The sequence below is a fragment of the Clinocottus analis genome, unplaced genomic scaffold (genome assembly GCF_023055335.1).
Source record: "Clinocottus analis isolate CAN_PGR_092001 unplaced genomic scaffold, fCliAna1.0.p SCAF_19, whole genome shotgun sequence".
Lineage (NCBI taxonomy): Eukaryota > Metazoa > Chordata > Actinopteri > Perciformes > Cottidae > Clinocottus > Clinocottus analis.
Window position 1 is genome coordinate 12,737,441 of NW_027175920.1, and position 25,104 is coordinate 12,762,544.

General features: G+C 45.1%; 2 protein-coding genes across 2 annotated transcripts; one reads left to right on the plus strand and one right to left on the minus strand.

Annotated features, from left to right (window-relative positions):
• Positions 1-1,345: 1,345 nt before the first annotated feature.
• Positions 1,346-21,063, minus strand: lmf1 (lipase maturation factor 1). Its single transcript, XM_068583388.1, has 11 exons — positions 20,850-21,063; positions 19,988-20,297; positions 19,418-19,428; positions 18,018-18,166; positions 10,326-10,391; positions 7,754-7,921; positions 7,160-7,340; positions 4,730-4,883; positions 3,816-3,999; positions 3,250-3,362; positions 1,346-2,463 (listed from the first exon to the last, which is right to left on the minus strand). Exons 1-11 carry the CDS (start codon positions 21,061-21,063, stop codon positions 2,277-2,279), a joined length of 1,737 nt encoding a protein of 578 aa, XP_068439489.1. The 3' UTR covers positions 1,346-2,276.
• An 822-nt stretch (positions 21,064-21,885) lies between these two features.
• Positions 21,886-24,494, plus strand: sox8a (SRY-box transcription factor 8a). Its single transcript, XM_068583037.1, has 3 exons — positions 21,886-22,295; positions 23,038-23,324; positions 23,409-24,494. Exons 1-3 carry the CDS (start codon positions 21,886-21,888, stop codon positions 24,164-24,166), a joined length of 1,455 nt encoding a protein of 484 aa, XP_068439138.1. The 3' UTR covers positions 24,167-24,494.
• The last annotated feature ends 610 nt before the right edge of the window (positions 24,495-25,104 follow it).

A 25,104-nucleotide genomic window follows, 5' to 3' on the forward strand; every position in this document is an offset into this window, starting at 1 on the left:
AGGACAACCGGGACAACAGCGAGAGCCACAACCAGAGCCGTGGAGATGAGACGGACGCTTGTGTCCCCACTGTCTGCTGCACAAGCAGAAACTCCACGGCCGTTTGATCCGTCGCGCGAATATGTAAGGAAACCATCAAAGCTGCGGGGGAAAAAGAAAGCAAAAGACGCGAGCAAAGCTGCGAAAAGCGATTCTGCCCAGGAGATTTATTTGCAGTCCGAAGGCGGGGAGCGCCACAAACAGGATGCGCAGACGTTTCATTAGGAGGCTATTAAAAAGACCCCATGCTGTGCGAGCAAAAACCAATGAGCCACAACTGATGATAACTAAGACCAGACCTGGCCCTGTTTATTTATACCCTTTGAATAATTGTTCACTTCCCTTCGCTGGAAGCACATGATCATCAAGCCCTGGATTTTAATATTGGATACATAAACAACACATTAAGAAATAATCGTGTTTGTAGGTTGAAGATTTGGCGACATCTAGCGGTGAGGTTGCACATTGCAACCAACTGAAACTTCTCCCGTGGGGCTGAGCTGAAACAATTCAAGCGCTTGGATTGTCCATGCCAAGCGACTGTAGAAACATTAGCAATAAAACATAGCGGAGTCCGTGACGATGACCCGCTCCATAGGTAGAGGTCTCATTCTACGTTAAACTCTTCAGAAAATATCATCTTCAGGTGCACAGAATACAAAGCCAGAAGCAGGCTCAATAAATCAAAAGACATACAAGAGTCAGAGGAGGGTCTGATGAATTATGGAGGAAAATAATCAAGATACGTTTCAATTAATTCACAGACAGCTTATTGTTGTTGTCAGTGACGAAGATGTATGGTGCGGCTGGGAAAAATGATGTAAGACAGAAGGGATGCCCTTCCACTCATAAATCACACCGAAACGCATACGACAAGTGAAGAGTGAACAAAAATCCAGATGATGTGAATTAGCTGGAGAACAGCACCACCCTGTGGCCTCAGGCTGCAACTACAACTCCATGTGGGTTTGTGTGTCTGCTCAGCAACAAACATTTACTACACTCCGATATGACAAACAAAAACAATCAGAAGTTAAAAATCAACTTGATGTTAATGTTAACAGTGTGTATATATATATATATATATATATATATATATATATATATATATATATATATATATATATATATATAAATACACTACTGCCTAGGACCTGTGGGCCGATTATTGTCAGATTATACTTCATCTAACTATCAGGACTTGTGGTGATGATTAGAGATTGGTTGTTGTTGACAAGACAAATTGATGAAAACATATACCAGTAACAGTGATGAGAGAGAGAGAGAGAGAGAGAGAGAGAGAGAGAGAGAGAGAGAGAGAGAGATGCACAGCAACAATGATATCATCTATAAGACATAAAAAATGATCAGATATACGACTATAACAGCACTAGATGCGGGAAGAACAACTGATTTTGCAGTTGTTTTTTCCATCTACATCGCCTTGGCTAAGCAATTTTTATCGCTACAATCAATTAAAAACCGCGCTCGACATCTCAACTTGGAAAACGACGTCCAACCAAACTCTGAAATTAGGCTAACTCTAATGAGCACGAGCACGGCGTCGCCGCTGCCAGGGCAAACTAAACTAAAACAAACAAAGCTGAAGACGACCAGAATCATGAAGAGGGAAGCGCTCATGAAGAGGCAGGCCGCTACAGCGACAGAGGACCGAGAGGCTAGTGTAGAAACACACAGGGCTCCACGTGAGGATGAGGAGCAGGTGACTCGCATGGATTGTTCCACCTAAAGAGTATTTACCCCAATGTAGCCTCGCACTGCTGTAAACACCAGAGATATTGTCTTCTTCTGTTTTCCAGATGTTCTGGCAAAATGTTGGTGCCGACATTCCTCACAACGCAACCCGACCGGTTCTAAACGATCCGTCTGTAAAAAAAAAAGTTAACATCCCTTATTGGAGGGGAAAAAAGGGCCAAGGGAAAACTAAATACAAATTGAAGCAGTTTTATTGTTGAAATGGCAGTAATCAAAGTGTGATTCAGAGATTAATTCCTTTAACAAAACCTTGTAAAAGCGTCACATTGTTTGTGAGTAGATATCACGTGAGCGGTTCGACAGGAAGTTGGAAAGTGCAAAAGGATTATTATGAAAAAAAAATGGCGTCCTTGCTCCGTGTTCCACACCAGCTGCATCGCACTAAAAACTGACTTTGGACCCGACCTCCCTCCGACTTCTCCTGATTTCCCTTTTTGATACCCTGGTCGGGCGGCGCGGCCTCAGCTCCGGTCCGGCTGCAGGTGCGGGTGCGGCCAGCTCCGGGACTGAAAGTAGCCTCTGAGTCCTTCCAGGTCCACGGCGGGGAAGTAAGCGCCGATGCGTTTCCTCAGCCACCACTTCCCCTGAGCCGCGCTGGCGCTGCCCGGCTGGCTGAACTTGTACCTGAAGTGTTCCCCTCGAACCCACCTGAGGAGGAGGAGGAGGAGGAGGAGACAAGAGGCATTGTAACAGTCAGCATCAGCCAGATGTGGTGCAGTGTGTAGCCTCGCAGTCTGTTTAGCACTTTGGACCAGAATAAATCTGTTATGATTACTGTTCTTCTCGAGCACCAACAACTGTTCTTCAGAGATGAATGAACGTTAACTTCATCGAATTATAAATCCATTTGAAGACGAGGCGCATGTATTGTGCAGGAGCAAGTTTTGTAAATGAAAACTTTCTCTTTGGCCTCTTGTGGCCGAGATAAGTATTACAACGACAAAAATAAAAGACCCTGACAACTTGCTAAAACCTTTTCTTTTTTAACTTTTTGTTACACAAATGAATAAAATAAAGAACTTTGGAAGATTGCATGGGACACTAAACCAGACTTCTCTTCCCTTTTTTCTCACTTTCCTCTCAGTTTAATCATTTACAGTCCTATTATTAACATTTTTAACTAAAGGTATACAGTATATTGTCCTAACGACCCAGCTCCATATTCTGTTTATTGTATTTTAGCGAACAAACACCCATGTTTCTTCACCAGAGGGGGCTGCAGGACAGAGAATAATCGCCGTGAGATTTCTGCCAACATTTATCAACAGAGCTCCGTCTGCAGACAGAGCTCCATCATTAACGGGACAAACGTGTGCTTATGTGAGGTCGATGTCGACATGACGCGCTTTACGCTCATTAAAATCCCCTCATGCTGTATGAAGACCCCGCAGAAGCATCTTTTTTTTCTTGCCGACGGTGTGCTCCGGGCTTTACCTGGGAGTCTCTCCGCCTTGGAAGGGGTTGTGGTCGAGCAGCGAGAGGACGGCGCTGTCATTGGACAGCAGACGTCCCGCGATGTGGATCACCCACTCGCTCTGCTCGTAGGTCTGTGAGCAAGACACGGAGACAAGGAATAAGACAAAAGACAAAGATGTACACGTGATTTCAGAGGCAGGGAGAGACGGGGAGGGCGTGGCCAGAGGCAACATGACAAAAGACTAAAGGCAAGAGAGTGAGTGTGTGTGTGTGTGTAAAACTGAAATAGATAGATATTATTTTACTGAGGTTAGTGCTCATAACTACTGCCCCCTAGTGGCTCGACACGCTAAAGGCCACACAGGACGATAAACCAATTAAACTTATGTCTCTATTTGTGTGTTTTTTTTAACCAGATTTAACTTTTGTTTTCCTATAAGATGATGAACAACATCCAATATCAGCCAAATCCTCTATCCACACACAGAAACACCCTCATCAGGCCAAGTGAATACGTTTTTTATTTTTATTTTGGCTGATGCTACACTTCCCTCCTCCTCACATCAGCTCCTGCAGTGTCTCACCTGGAAGGCAGCGAACCACATGAGCCAGTCCAGCCGGTAGTGGTACGGCGATATGAGGCAGGGCCGCCGGTAAACGTCCCCTGGCTTACACAGGAACTGGTACTCCTCCCACAGCGCCTCGGGGTCCTTGGGATCCCGGCTCAGAGTGCCCTGGAAAATCACCTCGGTGCGCTCCTTGGTAATGCTGGACAGAGGTCGGGTGCAAAACAAGACTAAATGCTGGGCTGAACTGAGGGAAGGAGGACGGAAAGCTGCAGAGTGGATGTGTACGGATGCGAGACTGCAGACATGGAGTGCAGGATTTGAAAGCGCGGATGCCTTTACGTGCACTAATCATGTGTGAGAGGGAGGAAGTGTGTGACGACGGTAGGAATGTGTTGCAATCACTTAGCAACACACTAACCATAATAGTTACATTTCTTGCTACACAACCAGAACGTCTTGTTTTCAAAGCCAAGCGTCTTTAGTCTTCAGTGGCTGCAGCAACTTAAATTCAGCCGTCACAAGACCGAGCGCCGGTGGTCTGATCTCCATCCCTCCTCACACGCCATCGACTATTTTTCTTCCATAAAAACTGGTCTCGGAATTATGACATATTAATCTCTTTTATCTCATTTCTCTGAATTGTAATTATTTCCCGTGAAGACCTTTCTTAGTACAAGGAGATAATAATATAATTAATCCAAAAAAAACAGTTCAATTATTTTTGCAAATGGACGCATTAAATTCAATTTGAACGTCGCGGTTTCAACTATTAAACCGGACTAATTGTCTGGAGGAAGAACACTTGATATTAAACATAAATGGACCAGTGAACGATCTCGGTGAGGACACGGGCATTTTAAGACATCTTAAGGCCGTCCACATTCACGTCATCTGTGTGCACTCCGATCACATGACCCGCTGGACTGTACCTGCCGAAGGCCCCGTAGGTGTTGACGATGCGCAGCGGGTCGAAGGAGGTGTTCATCACCTGCTTGGAACTGAACAGGTTCATCACCACGGGAACACTCAGGCAGCCAATCAGAACGCCCAAAGAGATGTTCACCACCCGGCGCATCAACATACCTGGAATGCATACAGTAAGTACACACACACACACACACACACACACACACACACACACAGAGGAATTGCATGAATTAATGGGAAACTTCAGCATCAGTCTAGACGCTGCTCTGAGGCAAATGTAATAAAATTGCAGCTCCTGTTTTGCCTGAAGACGGCACCACATCAATTCTGTTTACTTGTTCAATTTTGTTGACTTTTAGAGAAATATTGCGTCTCATGTTTCCAAGCCGAGGATTTCAAAATGGCCCGTGGGGGGAAAAAACAGTAATTACAGCTTGCATCAAAGTGACATATTTGGGAGTTTGGGTTTGTGTGCGTGTGAAGAGAATCAGTGCTATTAAGTGTGTCTCGGGCCGTGTCTAGTACTGAACACTTGCGCACTTCGAGCACTGACTTTCAGTGCTTAGGGCGCCACTCTGACAAAACCAGCAGAATTCAGTGCACTGAAAGTACCCGGATGGCAAACTGCAAACGGTAAAAAAATGGAGTGTAAAACGACGGACACTACTCGGACTAAACGGGCGCCATCTTGGCTACGTAGCGGAAGAGGAGGAGCCTTTTCCGCCATCCATCCATCCATCCATTATCTAAACCGCTTATCCTCATTAGGGTCGCGGGGCGCTGGAGCCGATCCCAGCTGTCAAGGGGCGAAGGCAGGGTACACCCTGGACAGGTCGCCAGTTCATCACAGGGCAGACATATAGACAAACAACCATTCACACTCACATTCACACCTACGGGCAATTTAGAGTCCAATTAACCTATGCAGCATGTCTTTGGACTGTGGGAGGAAGCCGGAGAACCCGGAGAGAACCCACGCTGCCACGGGGAGAACACGCAAACTCCACACAGAAGGACCTGCCAGACCAGTATCCGAACCCCGCCCCGCCCGGGATCCGAACCACAGACCCTCTTGCTGTGAGGCGTCAGTGCTAGCCACTACACCACCGTGCAGCCCCCTTTTCCGCCAGCTTTTCAATAATTTATTTATATGCTCCTGCCGCGATTGTGGAGGTGTCGCAGTTTCCACATGGGGTGGAGAAAGGGGAACACAAGGGACAAAAATAGGGCAAGAAGTGCGTTTATTTTGCGGGTATCGCGAGCAGATTTGCGTCCGTCACTTCCGCCAATTGGTTAACGTAAGTGTTCCATTTGATACAGAGCTTATTAGCGATGGAGTCCATTACAGATGTTAGTGTACTGTATTAGAGTGCACTGTATTGCAGTGTACTGCGTAAAATGTTCGGTAGTAGACACGGCCTATGTGTGCGTGATGACTTCAACACTTCACGTGACGGCCGGTATCGACGAACGTTAGCCGAGTCCGCCTTCAGTCTCCGCTAAATGGTCAAATGATTTAAAACGTGTTGATGCACCAGGTATAAGGGCCTATTTTACATTCAACATCCTACAGTAAAGCAACGACACTAATGGGACCAACGAGACCAATTAGAGAGCTTTAAAATGTTGCTTTTACCACATTTTAAAGCAGTCTGTATTGCAAAAATGTAAGCCATTAAATTCCTGTAAATCATATGGCATACTTGTACAGGCTTCTCAGCTGTTTCTTCCCATAATTCCCTGTTTCTTCCATAATTCACTTTGTCCTGTTTCCATTAGCCTCTACTGTTAGAGATACCAACTTTCTATAGAGTCTCTTTGTTTTTTAGAAGCAGTCTCTTTACTTTTAGCCTTCAGGTGCTTTTGTGAATACGGGCCCTGGGTACCTTTGGTGGTTTTGGGGGTACCTTTAGTGGTTTTGGGGGTACCTTTAGTGGGTTTGAGGGTACCTTTAGTGGGTTAGAGGGTACCTTTAGTGGGTTAGAGGGTACCTTTAGTTGGTTAGAGGATACCTTTGGTGGGTTTGAGGGTACCCTTAGTGGGTTTGAGGGTACCTTTAGTGGGTTAGAGGGTACCTTTAGTGGGTTAGAGGGTATCTTTAGTGGGTTTGAGGGTACCTTTAGTTGGTTAGAGGATACCTTTGGTGGGTTTGAGGGTACCCTTAGTGGGTTTGAGGGTACCTTTAGTTGGTTAGAGGATACCTTTGGTGGGTTTGAGGGTACCCTTAGTGGGTTAGAGGGTACCTTTGGTGGGTTAGAGGGTACCTTTGGTGGGTTTGGGTGTACCTTTAGTGAGTTTGAGGGTACCTTTAGTGGGTTAGAGGGTACCTTTGGTGGGTTAGAGGGTACCTTTGGTGGGTTTGGGTGTACCTTTAGTGAGTTTGAGGGTACCTTTAGTGGGTTAGAGGGTACCTTTGGTGGGTTAGGGGGTACCTTTGGTGGGTTTGGGGGTGCGTCCGGCTGAATCCTCGTTCTGTATCTCGAGCACTGCCTTCTTGGCTCCACCTCGAGAGTTAAACAAGAAGCCCAGCGATGCATCATCAAAACAGGCCAGACTGGGAACAATGGTCAGCCAGTTAAGGAAACTGAGGTTCCCACTCACTATCAGCACCACCTAGACACACGAGACAAGGCAGAGTGGAAAGACACAGGAGTGCATTAGAAACCATGAGAACAAAATAACTGCTGGATTCATTATATTTCATCACGGACCATGAGGCACCAACATGGTGGACAACTACTGACTTATTTTAAGTCATGCAAACACGACACCCACTGCACATGATGCACACATTCAATTAAGGTTCCCAGTGACACATAATTCAATAAAAAACACAGTTAAATGTAATGTAATATGTCCTTTAATCAGCCAGTAAATGTTCAATGTTATGAAAACATTTAACGCTATGACTGGTTCAAAAGCAAGAACTAAGACATCGAAACTACCGAAAAGGCACAGGAGTAAAATAAATGAATAAATTCAACGTCCTTCCCGGGCCTTTTCCGCTGGCCAACAGTGGGAGTTACCTGGAACAGGATCTGGATCGATCCGTTGAACATGCGCATCCGCCGGCCCAGGAAGGTGAAGAGCGGGAAGAGGAGCTCGATGAGGTGGTTGGAGAACGTCTCGAAGCGATGAAACCACCACGGGGAGTGGTGCATGTAGTAGGACATGGGGTTGGGAACCGGCTGGGTCTGGAAAACGGAGGGAGGAGAAAGATAAGGAGGACAGGCGGGCAGAAAAAACACGAAACGCAGACTATCTTTGAGCTTCTGACGAGAGCTTTGTTAACATCATGTGATCCACGGGTTTGGGTTCCAGTTTAATACCGGTACCAAACTATTTCTTGAATGTAGACTTCTTCTACTGCTGTAAAATTGATGTTTTTTCACTTTTACTTTGGCGATTTAAATATTGCCTGAGCCCAGGATGGAGAGAGGGGAAACATTTCCATGTCTAAATAAAGAAGGAACTCTATTTAAATGAAGTCAACCACACCTACACACACAAAAACAAACACAAAAAACACTTGCACAGAGCAGTGCAGTGTTCGTGTGATTAAGTGTGTGTGTGTGTGTGTGAAAGAGAGAGAGAGAGAGAGAGAGAGAGAGAGAGAGAGAGAGAGAGCGAGAGAGAGAGAGAGAGAGAGGTGGTCAGACGCAAAACCGTGTAATCCCTGGACATGCAAATAGTGTCAGGTGAGGTGGTGAAAAATAAAAACGGCACAGAAATAGGTGGTAGGGAAAAGAAAACAAGACGCTGGCGCGCGAGTCTATGCTCTAATTGTGTTTTTATGGAATGGAAGGTTTCACCTGTTGCTCACCGAACAAGCCCTGGAAACTGCAGGGCGAGCAGCCGGAGCCCTCAGACGCCCAAACAACCTCCGCTTGGCCTGCGAGCGTGCTGCGTTACAACAAACAAACCGAAGCAAACAAAACGTCGCCTGTGCCCAAACACGCCTATGGGAGGGGAAGGTAGGGGGGGGGGTCAAAGAGAGCAGTGTGTCAGAGGGGTCAATACCGCCTCACCTGGCGCCGGCGGCTTCCGGCGCTCTGCGTGTGTGCGTGTAAATCTGCATTACCCCCCCTGAAGGCCGTTGACAGTTGAGGTTGGAGCGGGTCAGAGAAACCGACCCAGCGTGGAATAAGGCTCCATGATGAAATATGATTTGTCAGGCGACGACATTTTCTGAATGCCCTCTGCGTTTCTTGACATTTTAAACACCTGTCAGCGTGTAATTTGAAGAATCGCCTTTGCAAAGCAACCCCCCCACTCATATCCTGCTTACATCTGATGCCACACAGGATTCTCCTCGTGGAGGTACATCAAGTGCACACGCTCACTCTGCCCGGCGCTCCAGTGAAAACACGAACGGCATCGACAATATAATTAAGTCTCTGCTTCCCTTTCGCCGAACTTTGCGACTTACTATTCTAATCGACATAAAGTAGAGCGGTGAATCTGCATGGAGAGCAACAAGAGAGCGAGTTCCTCCGTCGAGTTTGATTAATTATCAGAGAGGACGAAGACCATTTGGCATTTTGCAAGAAACAGAGATAATTAATTAGAGAAGTGGATAAATTATCCTACCTCGTATTTCATTCTACAACCCCCTGGGTTAACAACCTTTTAGTGATTTCCATGGGATTAGTGACGCTAAAACCGCTTCAATTGGGGATATTAGATTACAGTAAATGTATAACACAGCGTAGCAGCAAACCAAATGTCCTTTCCAAAAAAACAGAGAGGCAGAAACCCTTGCAACCGTTTACACATGAGGCATGGTATTCTCAATTACCTTTCATTAATATTCTAAGTTTCCATAATCTCCAGTCCCGCAGGAGCCATTGTATATTGCATTTCAGACGAGTATCTATATCGTATTCTTGATATGTCCGCGAGCATCATCTCCGGTCATCCAGTCCCATGGGAGCCAGCGTATTCCCGTCTGTGCGGCTCGGTAACACGGCGCCGTGGGGATCTGCACAACCTCGCGGTCTGCGTGAGCGCAGCCACTGCAATGTGTTGCCCTGGAGCGGTTAGCCCGGTGCTAAAACGTTCTGATCGTCAATGAAAACAGGGCTTTGGGAAATGTTGACGCTTTGGTGGACTAAGTGCATCTCGGCGCAGCTCTAATCGATATCTGTACATCAATATTCGGGCCGACGACAACAGACACTTGGTCGGTGTGTGTTGTGAAAAGGTGTCGCTCGGAGGGAGGAACTCAGAGAAAAGGAAAAACGATGACTCTGCAGTTCTACATGGAGCGTTTCAACATCTTTTAGCTCATTGTTTTAGTGTTACAGCCCGCGACTTTGAGGTTTTGGTTGAGTCTCGCCGCTCTCATCGACATAATCTTTAGTAGCAGATCAACACACTGAACACGACCTCGTCTAGCTGCTGAGTAAACAACATCTCCAGCTTCTCAAATGTGAGAATCTCTCGGGTTTTTACACCATTTGTAAGGCACTGAGACAATAAAATGTGCATATATAAAAAACAATGGATCAAAGAAAACAAGCAGTAATTGCAGCCCTGATGTAAATTATGGTTTCCTTTGCTGTGAAAGCATTAAACACACTGACAATGTCCACACACCTCGTAGTGGTAGTCCATGCAGGTGAGGTCTCTCCAGCATTTGTCGCCTCGGATTTTTATGAGACCCTGAAAAAAGACAGAAAACATAAATACATTTTATGGTTCATGAGTAATTCATGTAGATAAGCCCATGACAGATTAACACAAATTTAATGAATTAAGAGGACATGAAGCTAAAGGAAGGAAGGAGATTTAGGAGAGCAAATATCAAGGTGATGGCTCTTGCAGAATTTTGTCAAGTGCTCATTTAAACTACACTTTGCTCGGAGACCAGCTTTAGTCACAGTTTGAGTATTAAGCATACTGCATGTATGTAAATGCATCTCCTGTATAGTGCACTCAAAAGTACAACAATGGAATGAAACCAGGCTCGTTGGCTGCGCCGAGTTTGGTCAATGTGCAAAATTGTGGCCAAACTGACACAGGGACAGTCAACGGCCTCGATAATGTGAAACAGCGCCTTCCTTCCAGAGCATGGTTAGCGGCGAGTTGAAGAGAAGTGCCATAAATCTAGTGGCCCTTATCAGTGAGAAGCGTTAATTCTTTAGTCACACAGGAAGCATTTTTGGAAAGATAATCGTTCTGGTGTCATTGAGGAAAAACTATGCTGATACTCTGGTCACCTGCACACTGCAGAGAGGACTGTCTGCCTGAAAGAGCAAATCTCAAAGAACAAATCTAATTTGCTTGCGGTCTGAAGACATCATGAGGCGCTCTGACCTTCAGCGCTCAGAGAGCTGCACACACACAGACCGGCAACACGCACTAATAGATCCGACTTTACAGGGTGGAAGCAACTGAACGCGCCTTTTAAAAAAGTTTAAAAAAAGAAGTGAATTCATTTTGGGGACAAGATCAGAGGTAGATGATACAAATAATTACCATCCACACAAACACTTATCATAAATCTTGGGAAACACTGAATGTGCCTCTCTGCTCTAAGCCTGTTTTTCACCAAATTAACTAAATAAAGCTCTCCAGGACACCAGACTGTCAATATTGACACATCAGCCGGCCGTGAGGAATGCAGAATAAATCACCCGCTAAATTCTCTAACCAGATTTAGAAAAGACCAGGACATTTCCCTCCGATTACGAGCTCGGCTGCCGGCTGCAGCTGCTCGCTGCTGAGATGATTCGTCCAAAGATGTCGCCGATAATCCAATTCAGTCATGAGACCCTGAAAGGTCAACAATTACAAGCTGACAGCCCTGACATAAGAGCCCAGGGGAGAGGATGCTGATGTAGATTTAGCGAGTTTCCAAGAAGAACACTGAGATTTAATTAAGAGATACAAATACTTGTCCAAATTACTTTGATACTCTTAAATGTATATGAACTGGTGGCTAAAATAAGAAAAAAAAGAAGAATTCTCAATGTCTTGAAAGAGACCTTGACAAATTTGGTCAGTGTAAAATACCAATAAGTCACAAAACAAGTGAGGTAAAGTCCACAAGTTCTGTCTTCAAGAGAAATGGAGAGTGGAAAATGGAGGATTGTGTGTGCAGATTCAGAGGAAGACTAGGGAAGGTCATGACTTCGCCACCGTGGGGGAAAAGAAACCACTTTGGCTCGTCATTATTCTGTCAGCGGTCTTTCTCTTGAATTGTCCATCATCAGCCCAAACAAAGAGAAGCAGTGGTAAAGGACTGTAATGTTACAAAACTGAAGGTAGTTACGAATCCTCTACGAATTACATAAAAAGGTCAACGAACCATGACGGATTGACACCGTGGTCATTGACCCCGTGTTTGGTGTTAGCGTCAAACGTTGCACCTGTCAGCAGTTCAAAATGTTTAACTCTTTGGAGGCCCATGTTTAATTTAAAGTTGGGTGGATACGGGACCTTCATCCAAATGAAAGCTACGCAACCATCCGGATGAAGATAAGCGAGGTGATGTTATGCCAACAGAACGCCAACACAGCGCCAATAAATCTCCCAGTATCTAGCAAAAAAAACCTGTTCACATTAACTTTAGTGAGTTTCTGTGTTTTACAGCTCATCGCAAACCGCAACTTCATTGTTTTTCTTGATTCTCACAGCGCTCATCTACATTTTTAGTCAAAGTAGAGTTGGAAATCTGTGATAAACATACTGTGCGCTGCCTGCCCAGAACGTAACAGCAAGCAGACAGCATTTGGCGAAGAGTGTTCACAGCTCATTTCGTCTGTTTAAATGGTTACTTCAGATCAACTGTAATCATTACAGATCATTGGATGTACTTTTGGGGTTTATTTTCATAAAGAGGCTCCAGGTTAGGAACTCATTTCCGATTTTGAATTTCCAAACATTGGCGAGGAAGACAAATGGAGGAAGGAAAGAAGTTCAGTTTTCATTTATCCCCTTCAATCCCGTTTTAGTATTCCAGATAATTCTTCTTTGGACAATGAAAGATCCTAATCAGAGCAACCGCAAAACAAAACTCTTGTATTAATGTACTATTTGCTAGACAGCTCCTTGTAACTTGTCATATAGGTCAAAGAGAGGAACACTTTATGTTGCAGGCAGCAAGGCGCAGTAAACTCACAGCAGTGAAGCGGCACCACAAGACCTCATCATCACTCAACGCCACTGCCACCTCGAGATATTTATCATAAGAGTCAAGACAAACCAGTCCATTCCAGTCGGCCAGTTGTCTATCCCAAAATATAAATCCCAAAACCAATCCAATCTGCACTTACGAAACACATTCTCACGCTTACTCTAATCCCAGTTAACACCCCGAACTCCACACCTAGCATGGCATTTCCGACTAATGGGGTGTTTAATGCAGATGTCCCTGCCAGCAGTGAAATGTGTGATCCAATTCAAAAACTCAATGCCAGCACTTTAAACAGGAAGCTCGTAAACATTAGCCGAAAACCAGAGAAGTTAATCATTCAACTGTTTCTTCACAGGGAACGTCCTCAAGCAACTCATTCTGTGATTAGTTTAACATCAAGAACCCAAATTCACTGGCTTTACTATCTATTAAACAACATGATTCGTCTAATAGCTTTTCATTAAGGCAAACTGAATGCTAAAACCCTCACAGTGGTGAACACTGTAGAAACTCTTGGATGACAGACAACTATCGCCCGCTTGCAAAAGTGTAAATCAGAGCATTAAGGCTGGCAGTCCCCCCACTTCCTATCTATGTGCTAACAATGCTAACCATGTTCTGGACATTTATCTGGACTAGATTAACAAACGTTTAAATATATACGTTTTTATATGATTAGAGAAAAGCCAGCATACAAGCGTATTTAGAAAAAAATGAAATAATTGCTGAGCAAATGCTTTGCTATCAGTGAACTGCTAGCGAGGAAAGATAGGTCATCAGTTTTACATCTTTTAGCAGCCTGACAGAAATGAAGCCTGGGTAAAAACAAATGATGTTTCATTTGAAATGTACGAGACGAACTGGAACCCCACCTGAAGTAGGATGAACCCTCCCAACCCCAACCTCAAAATCCAAGATGGCCGCTAAGCGCATCAACAGTATAGAAGCTGTTGTATTTTTGCTGTTAATCAGCACTTCTGTCTTACTTGACTCATTAGATAAGTCATACATACAGTAATATTCACCCCACTTACCTGTTGCAACATGTTCCAAGCAAAATAATGCAACAAAAGACGAAAACAAAAATTCCTTCTATTATTATTTAGTTTGAGCTTTATTGGGACAATTCCTTCACTGTAGCACTAAGTGCCATTGACACCACTGAGAGGCTGCGGGGCCAAATTGAAGAGAAGCTATCATCCTTTAATATGATGAAGAACGCCTGTGACATGGACAGATGGGGAGAGGCTGGGGATCCTGTAAACAAGCGCACTAAAATGTACACCACCGCCAGCACAACAATAAAATAAGGTAATCACATCTTTAAGGGCTATTGATTTGAGGTCCACAGAAACCTGATGCTCATTTATTAGTAGAAAAAATATATATAAAAAGTTGCATCGAGCTGCATTTAAACCTGTACAGAGTTTTCGCTCAGCCCTTATGTAAACATGACTAATCATAATTCAGAATATTTACTGTGAGCCACCACCGTCCTATAAGATCACATTAGCTCCACTTTTTCCTGAGCTTATCGTCCGATTACCCGGCTGATGATGCAAACAAGCTGCCGCAGCACAGATCACGCCAGCTGCTTAGTGTTGCAACACAACTCACTCAGCTACACTAATGGGGACCCCAATAAAGGCAATTCATCTATTAACCAGCAACCATTTCTGTAAGAACACTCTTGTTTAGCATAACATATGGTGAGCAGATATGCTTTTAATTTTTTGCAGCCACATGTTGAAAATGTTTATGTTCGGGCAACCTGCTGTGTCCAATACTCGTTATGTGTGTGTGTGTGTGTGTGTGTGTGTGTGTGTGTGTGTGTGTTGAAAGTTCTGTTAGTTCTGGTGAGCCAATTCATTCTCATTTGAGGTAGTTTAGCAGAGTCTATTATCAAATGATGTCTTCGATACCAATAGGATATTTTTTCACACTATACTTTCATAAATGTTGTAGGTTTTTTTTGCAATTGTGTTGAATTATTGCAGCAGCTGGTTAAAGGGATGTTAAGGGGAAGATGTGACTAAAAGCATGTGAGCCCATCCCGAGTGTTAATGTTACCAATCATAATGCATTTAGAAAATATTAATGTGACAGATGCCGATCAGAGATCAGAAGCATGTGACCAGAGTGTGACAATCTTTGACATTTCTTCCGGGCACGCTAATGAAAGAAAGAACCCTCCGCAAACATGATGGATGGGCCGTGTCGTAAGTACACTGCGACGGATTCATAGCCCCACTACAACTTGAGCTCTCCCACCGCATCGTAACCTAAATCCAGAATGGGTTCGTCTCTGTGAAGAACATGCAAACGCCGTTTCAGGAATGTTCATGACACGTTTTACCTTTTTCCCCAAAGGGAACTCGTAGCCCCGTATATGTTTCCTTTTGTTTATTGTGCGCCGTCTGGATTTGATTTCCTGACAAACCTTCAATAGTTCTGGTTGTCTGACATTCTTACGAGCACTCGAATGCAGCACTGCTATAAATTATGAGAGAAAAAAAAAAATCTCATCGTACAAATCCCAGACGTGGATTATAGGATAAATCTAATCATCTGATCTAATTGGGCTGGAAGTTATCCCTTTTCTGAAGATTGTAGAATATGTCATAGTGACTTCTTGAAGTGCCATCTGTTACTGTTACTGGAGGAGAACCCACTCAAACATTCAAAGCTCTTCAAAGAAAACACAAGCAGAACTTGCAGTGTAATGCAACAACAAATTACTGTTGAGTTCAAGTCAGATTAGCAAACAAGTGAGGTAGTCAGCCGACTGTAACGAACAGAGCGAGTGAATGTTACGCTGAACTGTCTTTAAAATGGCCACGTGGGACTGTGCACTTCCATCAGAGGTCAAGACATTTAACCCCAAATCGCTCTCGTACGGTGTATGAATGTGTTGTAAGTCGCTTTGGATAAATGGGTCAGCTAAATGAAATGGAATGTAAAACTTAAATATCCAACTTTTTAAAAAACATCTTACTGTGTATTTGAGCTTCGAAGCTTCTAATCAATAATATGTACACATGTAGTATCAGGATCTCTTTTCCAAAATTGGCCAATATTTCTGGGAACAAAAGTATTACGTTATGGGCCAAAAACTAGTTTTTGTCAACCTAACATTTCCTTCCACCCTTTATTTGAGGACATGAACGCCATCCAGCATTCCACAATTCAACGTTAACGTTACGTTTCTGCATGCAGACGTACTGCAGCATTACAGTTTTTTCCGATTGCTAAACGGCAGCGGGCACAACTGGAGTCACATGCAGCAGTTCATGGGGACCAAACTCTAGTTGGTTTTTCATTGCTTGAACACAGTTTTCAAAACTCTACACACTTATCCCATGACTTTAACCACAACCTGCACAACACTGTGGATTTACAGCACTTTGTTCAAATGCTAACACACTGCTGTCAAAACCGTGAACCACACATTCAAAACCGAAGAGATTTCAGCCTCGTGCCCTTCAAACAATGCTGATTGCAACTTCAGCTGGAAGGCTGAGCAGGTGTCTTGTTTTAGATTAGTTAGTGAACACACACACACACACACACACACATATATATATATATATATATATATATATATATATATATATATATATATATATATATATATATATATATATATATATATATATATATATGTAGAGCTCAGAAAGACTCATTTTGGAAAGAATGTCACTCTTTTCTTTGAAGAAAATATTACTTTGTATGAAGTCACTGAAATAGTTCAAACTGTAAAGATGATGTTTGTATTTTCTGTATTGTGTTTGATGCTCGTGTGTTTACTCTCAGTGTGTTCTGAGTGACAGTGTGTGTTATCTCAGTGAGGGTTGTGCATAGTGTTTGGCTGCACTGAGCGTGTTTTGAGCCATGTGTTGAGAGTTATGTTGCTTGGAATGAGTTTTGCAGGTGATGTGAACTGTTTAGCTCAGGTGACTGCTGTGCAGACTGTAGTTAGAGTTTTGCACATGTGACTCCAGTTGTGCCCACTGTCGTTTAGCCATCGAAAAAAAACTGTAAGAACCGACAAGGTGATTTGAGGGTGGCTTTCTAACTTCACACTAAACTCTCACACGCTGTGCATGTTGCTGAATGAAAGTAGGCCTCCACAGTCTGAGGTCGGTGCTCCTCGTGTGTTTCAGCTCTCTTCGTGGTCCTCATAGGAAAAAACCCTGCTGCCTTTGTGACCGGCTGCAGTGATTGGCAGATCAAACTGAGTTGGTGGTCTAAAATTCACCATGGAAACTGTCAAACAACCAGACATGTTGTTTAGCCGACCATATATTTGGGTTGGGTTTCTAAATACTGGCAGTGTTTTGCAGCAAAGCTCTTTTCCAAAAGAAACGGCTTGATGTCCGGAGGACAAACACTGAAAATCCTATGGGAATTAAACTGTTGCAAAATGGCTTTATTTCTCCATGTTGGCTGCTGGATGTATTCAGGTGTGTGTGTGCGTGTGTGTGTGTGTGTGTGTGTGTGTGTGTGTGTGTGTGTGTGTGTGTGTGTGTGTGTGTGTGTATATACAGTACATGCCTCCTGACTGGAATAACATCGATGTCTGTGCGGGGTCTCCCCACATGAAATGTGTTTGTCGAGGTGCTGGTGGCAGTAAATGTTTTTTTTTTTTTAGGAATAAGGCAATTAATGATGTCATATTGTGTTTAACAACAGTAAAAAGGTGCTTTGAGAAGTTCGACGCAAAAAGAAAAAAGGGAAAAAAACTAATAAAATAGGATATCATTGTCAAAATAGTGTCTCTTGTTTCGGGGCGAGCGATGCAGCAGTTGAATGATCGTAGGGAAAATATGAATAATCGAAAAGTATGTTCAACACAACCTGCATAAAATACTAGAATGTCTAATATTTCCTGTATAAGGGGTATTATGTAACTGTGTAAAAGGTGTTTGTTTTTTTATAATGACTATATAATAATCCTGAAATACTAGAAAAGGAGGAGTGAAGTCCTTCTGGGTCTATTTAACAGCGCCTCAGGTAGGAGCCTGCAGGTCGCTGGAGGAGTGACCACCGTGTTAGGTGCAAGAACCTCTTCCCTCCTAATCCCCCCCCCCCCCCTCCTCGTCTCCCCTTTTCCTCTGCATACGTTACAGTTCATGAAGCGCTTTACTCACAGCGCCCAGCATGATGCGAACAATGAGCCATCTGAAGGTCCACATGCAGATGAGGGAGGGGGGACAGCGGCGAGGGACCTGGGACAGAGTCCACACCGGACACAGGAAAATGGCCAGGAATCCCGTCTCCAACAGCTGACTCTCCCAACCTAGACAAAATAATCGTGTACAAAAAAAACATTTCCTTTTAACGAAGGGGCAATTTATCATAGGAGAGCAAATACTGCGTAATGCCATTAGAAAGCACACAGTACAGGATTGTTTTCTAGCACCGATCCATCTCGTAGATGTAGCGATATTTCACAGGGTAGTGGAATATTTTTGACCTGAAAAGTCAGTGACCACCAGCACCAGCAGGCTTCATCCTCTGAGGGCCATGAACGTCTGGATAGTATTCTAATGAGCCAACTTCTGCTGATGGCGACCATGTTATATAGTCAAAAGCCCCAGAAGACATTAGAGGTACCTTGTGTAAAAGGTGTTTTTCTTTTTATAATGACTATATAATAATCCTGAAATACTAGAAGAGGAGGAGTGGAGTCCTTCTGAAGATTGCATAACCTAATTTTTTCACTATGAAAACAAGCATGCTCGACATTTTCTGTCAAGCATGCTATTCCAGAGACTAAAGCCCCAAACAGCAAAACAGACATGTCCTCTGGTTTTCAGTCTAGACTTGGAAACAATTGTTGGAGCTTAAGTCTGCGGACTTGAAGCTGCACCGTCAGCTCCAGGGTGATATTAGGTCCAAAAGAAAACAGGGAGTGAGGGTGAAATACAGCGAGAGAAAAAAAAAGAAAAAAGGAGATTTAAAAAAAAAAGAAGAGAGAAACAGAAGCCGCAGTTCCCAACCACAGACATTGGCCTGGCGTCTGTGACTACAAAGTGTCATTAACCAATCACAGAGCTGCCACTGACCTCGCCACTTATCTGGGCCAGAGCCCTACGTACAGCCTCTCATTTATACTTTCTCAAGTCATTCCTTTCTGCCCCCCCCCACCCCTCTTATTACTGCGTTCATGAGTTTATTGGGTTCACTGTGTAAACAGGCTGAACGTCAGGAAAGCAGTGCTCTGTTAGTGACTGCAAGTTAACCTAAGAACTGGCTCTAAAAGTGTCACGAAGAAGTATTTCTAATATAATAATCGATATATATATATATACACACACACACACAAACACACACATATATACACACACACTTATATACACATGTTACACATACACATACACATGTTATGCATGTGTATACACAGTATATACACATGTATGTTTCTATAAACACACTAAAATGATATCCGAACCCTACGTGAAGTGCAGGAAGAAAGGAAGCGGTCCTGGATTTTGTGTTAACGTTGAAAACCGTGAAGCACTTGCTGTCGGCGGGGAAGTTCACTTACCGAAGGAGTACCTAGAAAGAGAAGGAAAGAACACAAAAAGACACGGCAATATTAAAATAAACCGGACAATGAATAACCTAATAAAGATACTGTGGTGAACCAATCCTCAAAAGAATATTCTCATGTTTTTATGGAAATTAAAGCAACTCATCATAATACTGTCCGTATGAAGCGTGTTCACCTTCTCTAGCGTGTTCAACACGGCAGAAGACTCCAGCAAAGGTTCACACATCACACTTAAAAAGCGTAAAAGCAAACATGTCTGGTGTTACTTAACACTTTGAACTGAAGTTGACAAAACCGAAGATTCTGTGTTTTTTTTCATTTATATTTGGACTATTTTAGGGACATAGGAACAAGCCTAAAATGTCTGTTGACACATCTAGCAGTCAGACATGAAATAAGCATGAAATTGGAGTCGTGTCTCTGTCCACCCTGCAAGCCCAAAATTAACTTCCTTTTTAGCTCTGCTTTTGGTCTCCTCCAACTCTTAAATAGAGAGAGTTCTTTTTACACAGTTTGTCATCTGCATACAGGCCCAGTTCATGTTTGTGCACATCCCAGACTCACCACAGCTGTCCCACGCCGACCAGGGAGTGGTAAAGCACCCACAGCGTAGCCATGACCACCATATTGGCCATTCCCGTCACGAAGACGAACGCGGACAGCGCCATCCCCGCCAGGGCGATGCCGTCCAGGTTGGCGTCCATGTCGCTCCAGTCCAAGAGCCAGAGGATGGAGGGCGTGTAGGTGAAGGCGGCCGTGCCGATCCTGCCCCCCACGTAGCGCTTCACGCTGTTGAGGTAGGTCTTGCAGGGCATCAGGCCGCGCTCGCCTATCAGCTGCTTGTTCTGGTTGTACCCGACGCTGAACGCCACAACTACAGAGGGGGGGAGACAGCGGGGAGGGAATAAAAGACACACAAAGAAGATGCTTTTTCATGGACAACGTTGTCATTCCGGCTTCTCAATCATGAGCTGTCATACGGTTTGTAACATGTAATAATGGCTTTACCCATTATTACATGAGGGGGGGCTGCCTCCTGATCAAGAAGGTAATTTGCATATTGCTGAGGAGCCTTTGGCTTTCTTGATTGGGAGGAGGGGTTTGCAGGGCTTTCCTTGGAAATCATGGGGGGAGTGTGTGTGTGGCGGGGGATGCTGACATCATCCTCACACTATTTCATGTTACATTTAAATGCATTTGGGGTTTTATTACTACACCTGAATACAAATAAATTCATGAATAAATACTATTTCATTGCTGATAAAAAATAGCACACTGCCGTTAGTAAATGACCACCGTGCAACTAACTATCCAGCTGACTACTTCACTAACTAACTAACTAGTTATGAACCAAATATCGACTCTAGCACACCGGGCTCACTGAGAACTGACGCCTCGCAGTCACGGTACCCGCCGCCGTGCTTACGGTAAATAAAGGCGACGGAGCGCAGCAGCACAACGCGGGTGAGCCAGTAGGTCCCGGTCCGCAGCTCCTGCAGTCCCGTCTTTTCTTCCGGGTCCTCGCCGCCGTCCGCGCCGGGCTCCCCGCCGCCGCTGTCGGCGCTCTCCGACTCCGTCTTCCCGCCGCCGACGCGTCTTTTCCTCACGGAGCTCCGCGAGCTGTCACCGGCGGCCGCCATGTTTACGAAGGGGGCGTCGCGGTCACGTGACTAAAGAGGACGCGGAAGTGCTTTATAGTCGTATGAATTGTTTTTATAATAAAGAAACTATGATATTAATTATTATTATTAATCGTATTGTTGTAGGTGTTAGAGTTTAATGAAATTGTACAAATAAAATCAAATAACGAATTAAGAATAAAGGGACATTTGAAAAACAAGTTTGGAGAGTTTCCTCTTTGGGGGTATGACGGTATGTCGTAATAATACAAAATAAATTATATAAATAATATAAATATATAACTAGCAGCCCCCGGTTTTAACTATACTAACGTATTTATACTCTTGCAATGTAGTGTCTGACAATGTGTAATACATTATGAGCTAATGTTTTATAATAAATATGAATACTCACTGACATTGAATTACTTCAAATACTAAAGTTATGTCTCTAAATGTGGATCAATCAAACCCAGGTCTAATTGGTGCTGTTCAAACCAGCTTACCATTTTGTTTTACAGTTGTTTATGATATATCGACTGTCAACGGAATCTGCCTGCTCCGTCTGGCAAACTAGGAGTAACTAACTTTTGCAAAAGCCAATGGGACACGAGGGGTGGAGAGATGCACGTGGGCCAGTAAAGAAAGTACGAAAGAGAAATTATGCACTGGTCAAATTGCTTGGCTGTGGCAGAGGACGCAGAAGGGAATAGTTCAAGACGAGAGATTTGGGATTCTACCTGATTTCGGGGGTGAAACAGCCATTCCCAGGGAGCGCGTTTACGCACTTGGAGAGTTCCTCCGGTTTCAAACCCCCTGAAAGCAACGTCTTACCCGCCGAGCATGACAGAGGAGAGCAAGTCCTTCACGGACCATCCCCGCAGTCCGGCCGGCAGCGACAGCTCCGTGTCCCAGCATGGGGCGGATTCGGAGTCCCCGACCCTTCCAGCGGGGTCCGACGCACGGGATGCAGCGCGCGCGCCCGGGATCACGCCCAAACTGGAAAGCGGCGTGGAGACCGAGCGCTTCCCCGCCTGCATCCGCGACGCGGTGTCGCAGGTGCTGAAGGGTTACGACTGGTCGCTGCTCCCGATGCCCTCTCAGGGGGAGCGCGGGATGAAGAGCAAGCCTCGCGTGAAGCGGCCCATGAACGCGTTTATGGTTTGGGCGCAGGCGGCGCGGAGGAAGCTGGCGGACCAGTACCCTCACCTGCACAACGCGGAGCTCAGCAAGACGCTGGGCAAACTGTGGCGGTGGGTACCGAGTCCGCACCGGAGAGTCTCCGCTTTAACCCGGGAGCAATGAGCACTGCATGCATCCGAGTCTGAAGACCAACACAGTTGAGTCCTGGTTTCTCCGCAGTGACTTTGATCCCAAATGAGAATATCTTACTTTTGGAAAGTGCGACATGCGAGCTAATAAGCAATATATGTATATGTATTTATGAAGTTATTAAGTATTGAAATGATCCCACTAATTTGCCAAAATGTTGCCTAATTATAATCCAAAAATTGAGCAAAAAGAAAGGCATGCAGAGTTACATTTTTTGGGGTTTGCAATGAAAATTGTACAGAAGTAAATTAGTATTATTAGCTTAGTGTACAAAAGTAACAGTACTCATTATAATTTAAAAAACTATCAAATAAAATCATATCATAATAATATTGATGTGTTAGAATTCCTTCTGTTGTTGCATGGGACTATTTATCTCTCTATACATATATTTAATATGACAATGCATTAGACTTTATTTGCTCATCCTGTATTTTGTGCGTTAAACTCTGAGATGGTGGAAACAAAATGTACTGCATAGTGGTGGAGTAAATCGTACGTAAATGTCACAAGGTTAAAGAGTGATTCTCATCTGTGATTTCCGGTCTGGTATTTAAGACCATAAACACAGACCACGTGGCAACATGTGGACTGTGTCGCATGGCCAATGCACTTGCTGGCGTTTGAAAGGACCTTCAATAATCCAACGCCTCTCTCCCTCAGACTTCTCTCCGAGACGGAGAAGAGGCCCTTCGTCCACGAGGCCGATCGGCTGAGGATGCAGCACAAGAAAGACTATCCGGACTACAAGTACCAGCCTCGGAGACGCAAGGCCACCAAACCCGAGCAGGGGGACTGGAGACCCGCACTGGTGCAGCAGCAGCAGCAGCAGCAGCAGCAGCAGCAGCAGCAGCAGCAGCAGCAGCAGGGCTTGTATAAGACAGAACCAGGGGTGGGCAGGCTGGCTGGCACGGGGGAAGTGCACCATCAGTACCACCCAGACAGGACAGGTTAGACGACTACACTTTTTTAAAGTGCATGTGTTGCCACACATTGTTGTTTTATTTGACCTCTATTGTTGTTCTGGTTTCCAGGTCAGTCTCATGGGCCTCCAACACCTCCCACGACCCCTAAAACCGACCTCCACGTGGGGAACAAGCAGGAGGGCCTGCGTCCCGTGGACGGCGGCTCCGGCTCCGTCCCCCCCGCGGGCCGCCAGAACATCGACTTCAGCAACGTGGACATCTCCGAGCTCAGCACCGACGTCATCAGCACCATCGACGGGTTCGACGTCCACGAGTTCGACCAGTATCTCCCCCCCAGCAGCCACGGCTCCGCCCTTCTGACCCCGCCGGACAGCGGCCACGGACACGGCCACCCCGCCGCACCCTTCTTCCTGCCCGGCGGCCACGGCATCCCCACCTGGACGCCCAAGAGCGGGGCCGCCGGGACCACGCCGCCGCCGTCCTCGTCCGGTCGCGACGCACGTATGGTCCGCGAGGACTCCGGCCCAAAACTTCAGATTAAAACTGAGCAGATGAGTCCGGGTCGCTACAGCAGCTCCTCCTCCTCCACTCCCCCGCCGCCGCAACCCGAGTACGCGTCCCTCGGTTCCTCCACTTGCCCCTCCCCGTCCTCCGCCAACCAACCTGACTACGCTGACCTCCAGAGCTCCGGTATCTACAGCGCCTTCTCCGGGTACCCAGCCAGTCTGTATCAGTACCCGTACTTCCACTCCTCTCGCAGGCCTTACTCCACGCCTCTCATCAACAGCCTGGCCTTGGCGCCGCCTCCGCACAGCCCTCCCTCCGGCTGGGAGCAGCCCGTCTACACGACACTCAGCAGGCCCTGAAGAGGAGGAAAGCCCTTCCTTCCCAAAGTGTTTGGTCACATGGACAGAAACTTTAATGGTTACTCAAGTTGGGACAGAACAGCGGCCGGCTTTGATGACTTTAAAGAGAGTTTTCAGGGCGGAGTCTCTGAAGGACAGCGCCGATATCCGTCGGGGCAAAGCGTCATATTATGCGTCAGTGAGGTCACAGTTGTTTAGTATCGTGGAAATACATTTCACGAGATTAAGAGAGATTCTCTTTTCTGGGCGGAAAAGGACGGAAGCTCACAAGTTTACGGCCGTGAAGTTAAAAACCTGCACCGGACACGAAAACCTTCCATTTGAACTCCACACTAATGAGATGCTGGTGTGAGCACGCAGCACCTATTTAAGAGGCGTTTCAGGTTTAATAGCAGCTTTTTTTGTTCTAATGAGAAAGCGCGCTAGTTCCTTTACCGTTTACCCTCACCTTCACACCGATGGGGTTGAAAGTCAACTGCGTTACATTTTGACTGGAACCCGAAGGTTTTTCTTTTCTTTTCCTCCCTTTCATAGGGCAGAGTTATGTGAAAGGGGCGGTATTGTTCTGTGAGGATTTCTAGCCGCAAAAAAGTGTATTTTATTGAACCGCATAGAGGCCAAGAAATTGGGTCTTCTTCTGATCAATGGAGGTGATTCTGATTAAAAAAGAGGACGCAACTGTTTGAACGTTTGGGAAAGATGGATGCCCCTCTCGTATCCGGTCTCTAACACAAAGCTCTACAGGGACATGTGATACTTCTCTGTGAGTTGTTTCCACATTGTCATTTCATACATTATTATTAAAGAAACCTAAACTATATAGCTGCTTTAAACTCTCTTATTAATCCATACAAAGACACAAACTGCTGTGTATTTCTGGGCTGGATTAGCAACTTCCTTTGAGTCTAACCTGAACATAAACACAAGTCTGAGTTCTC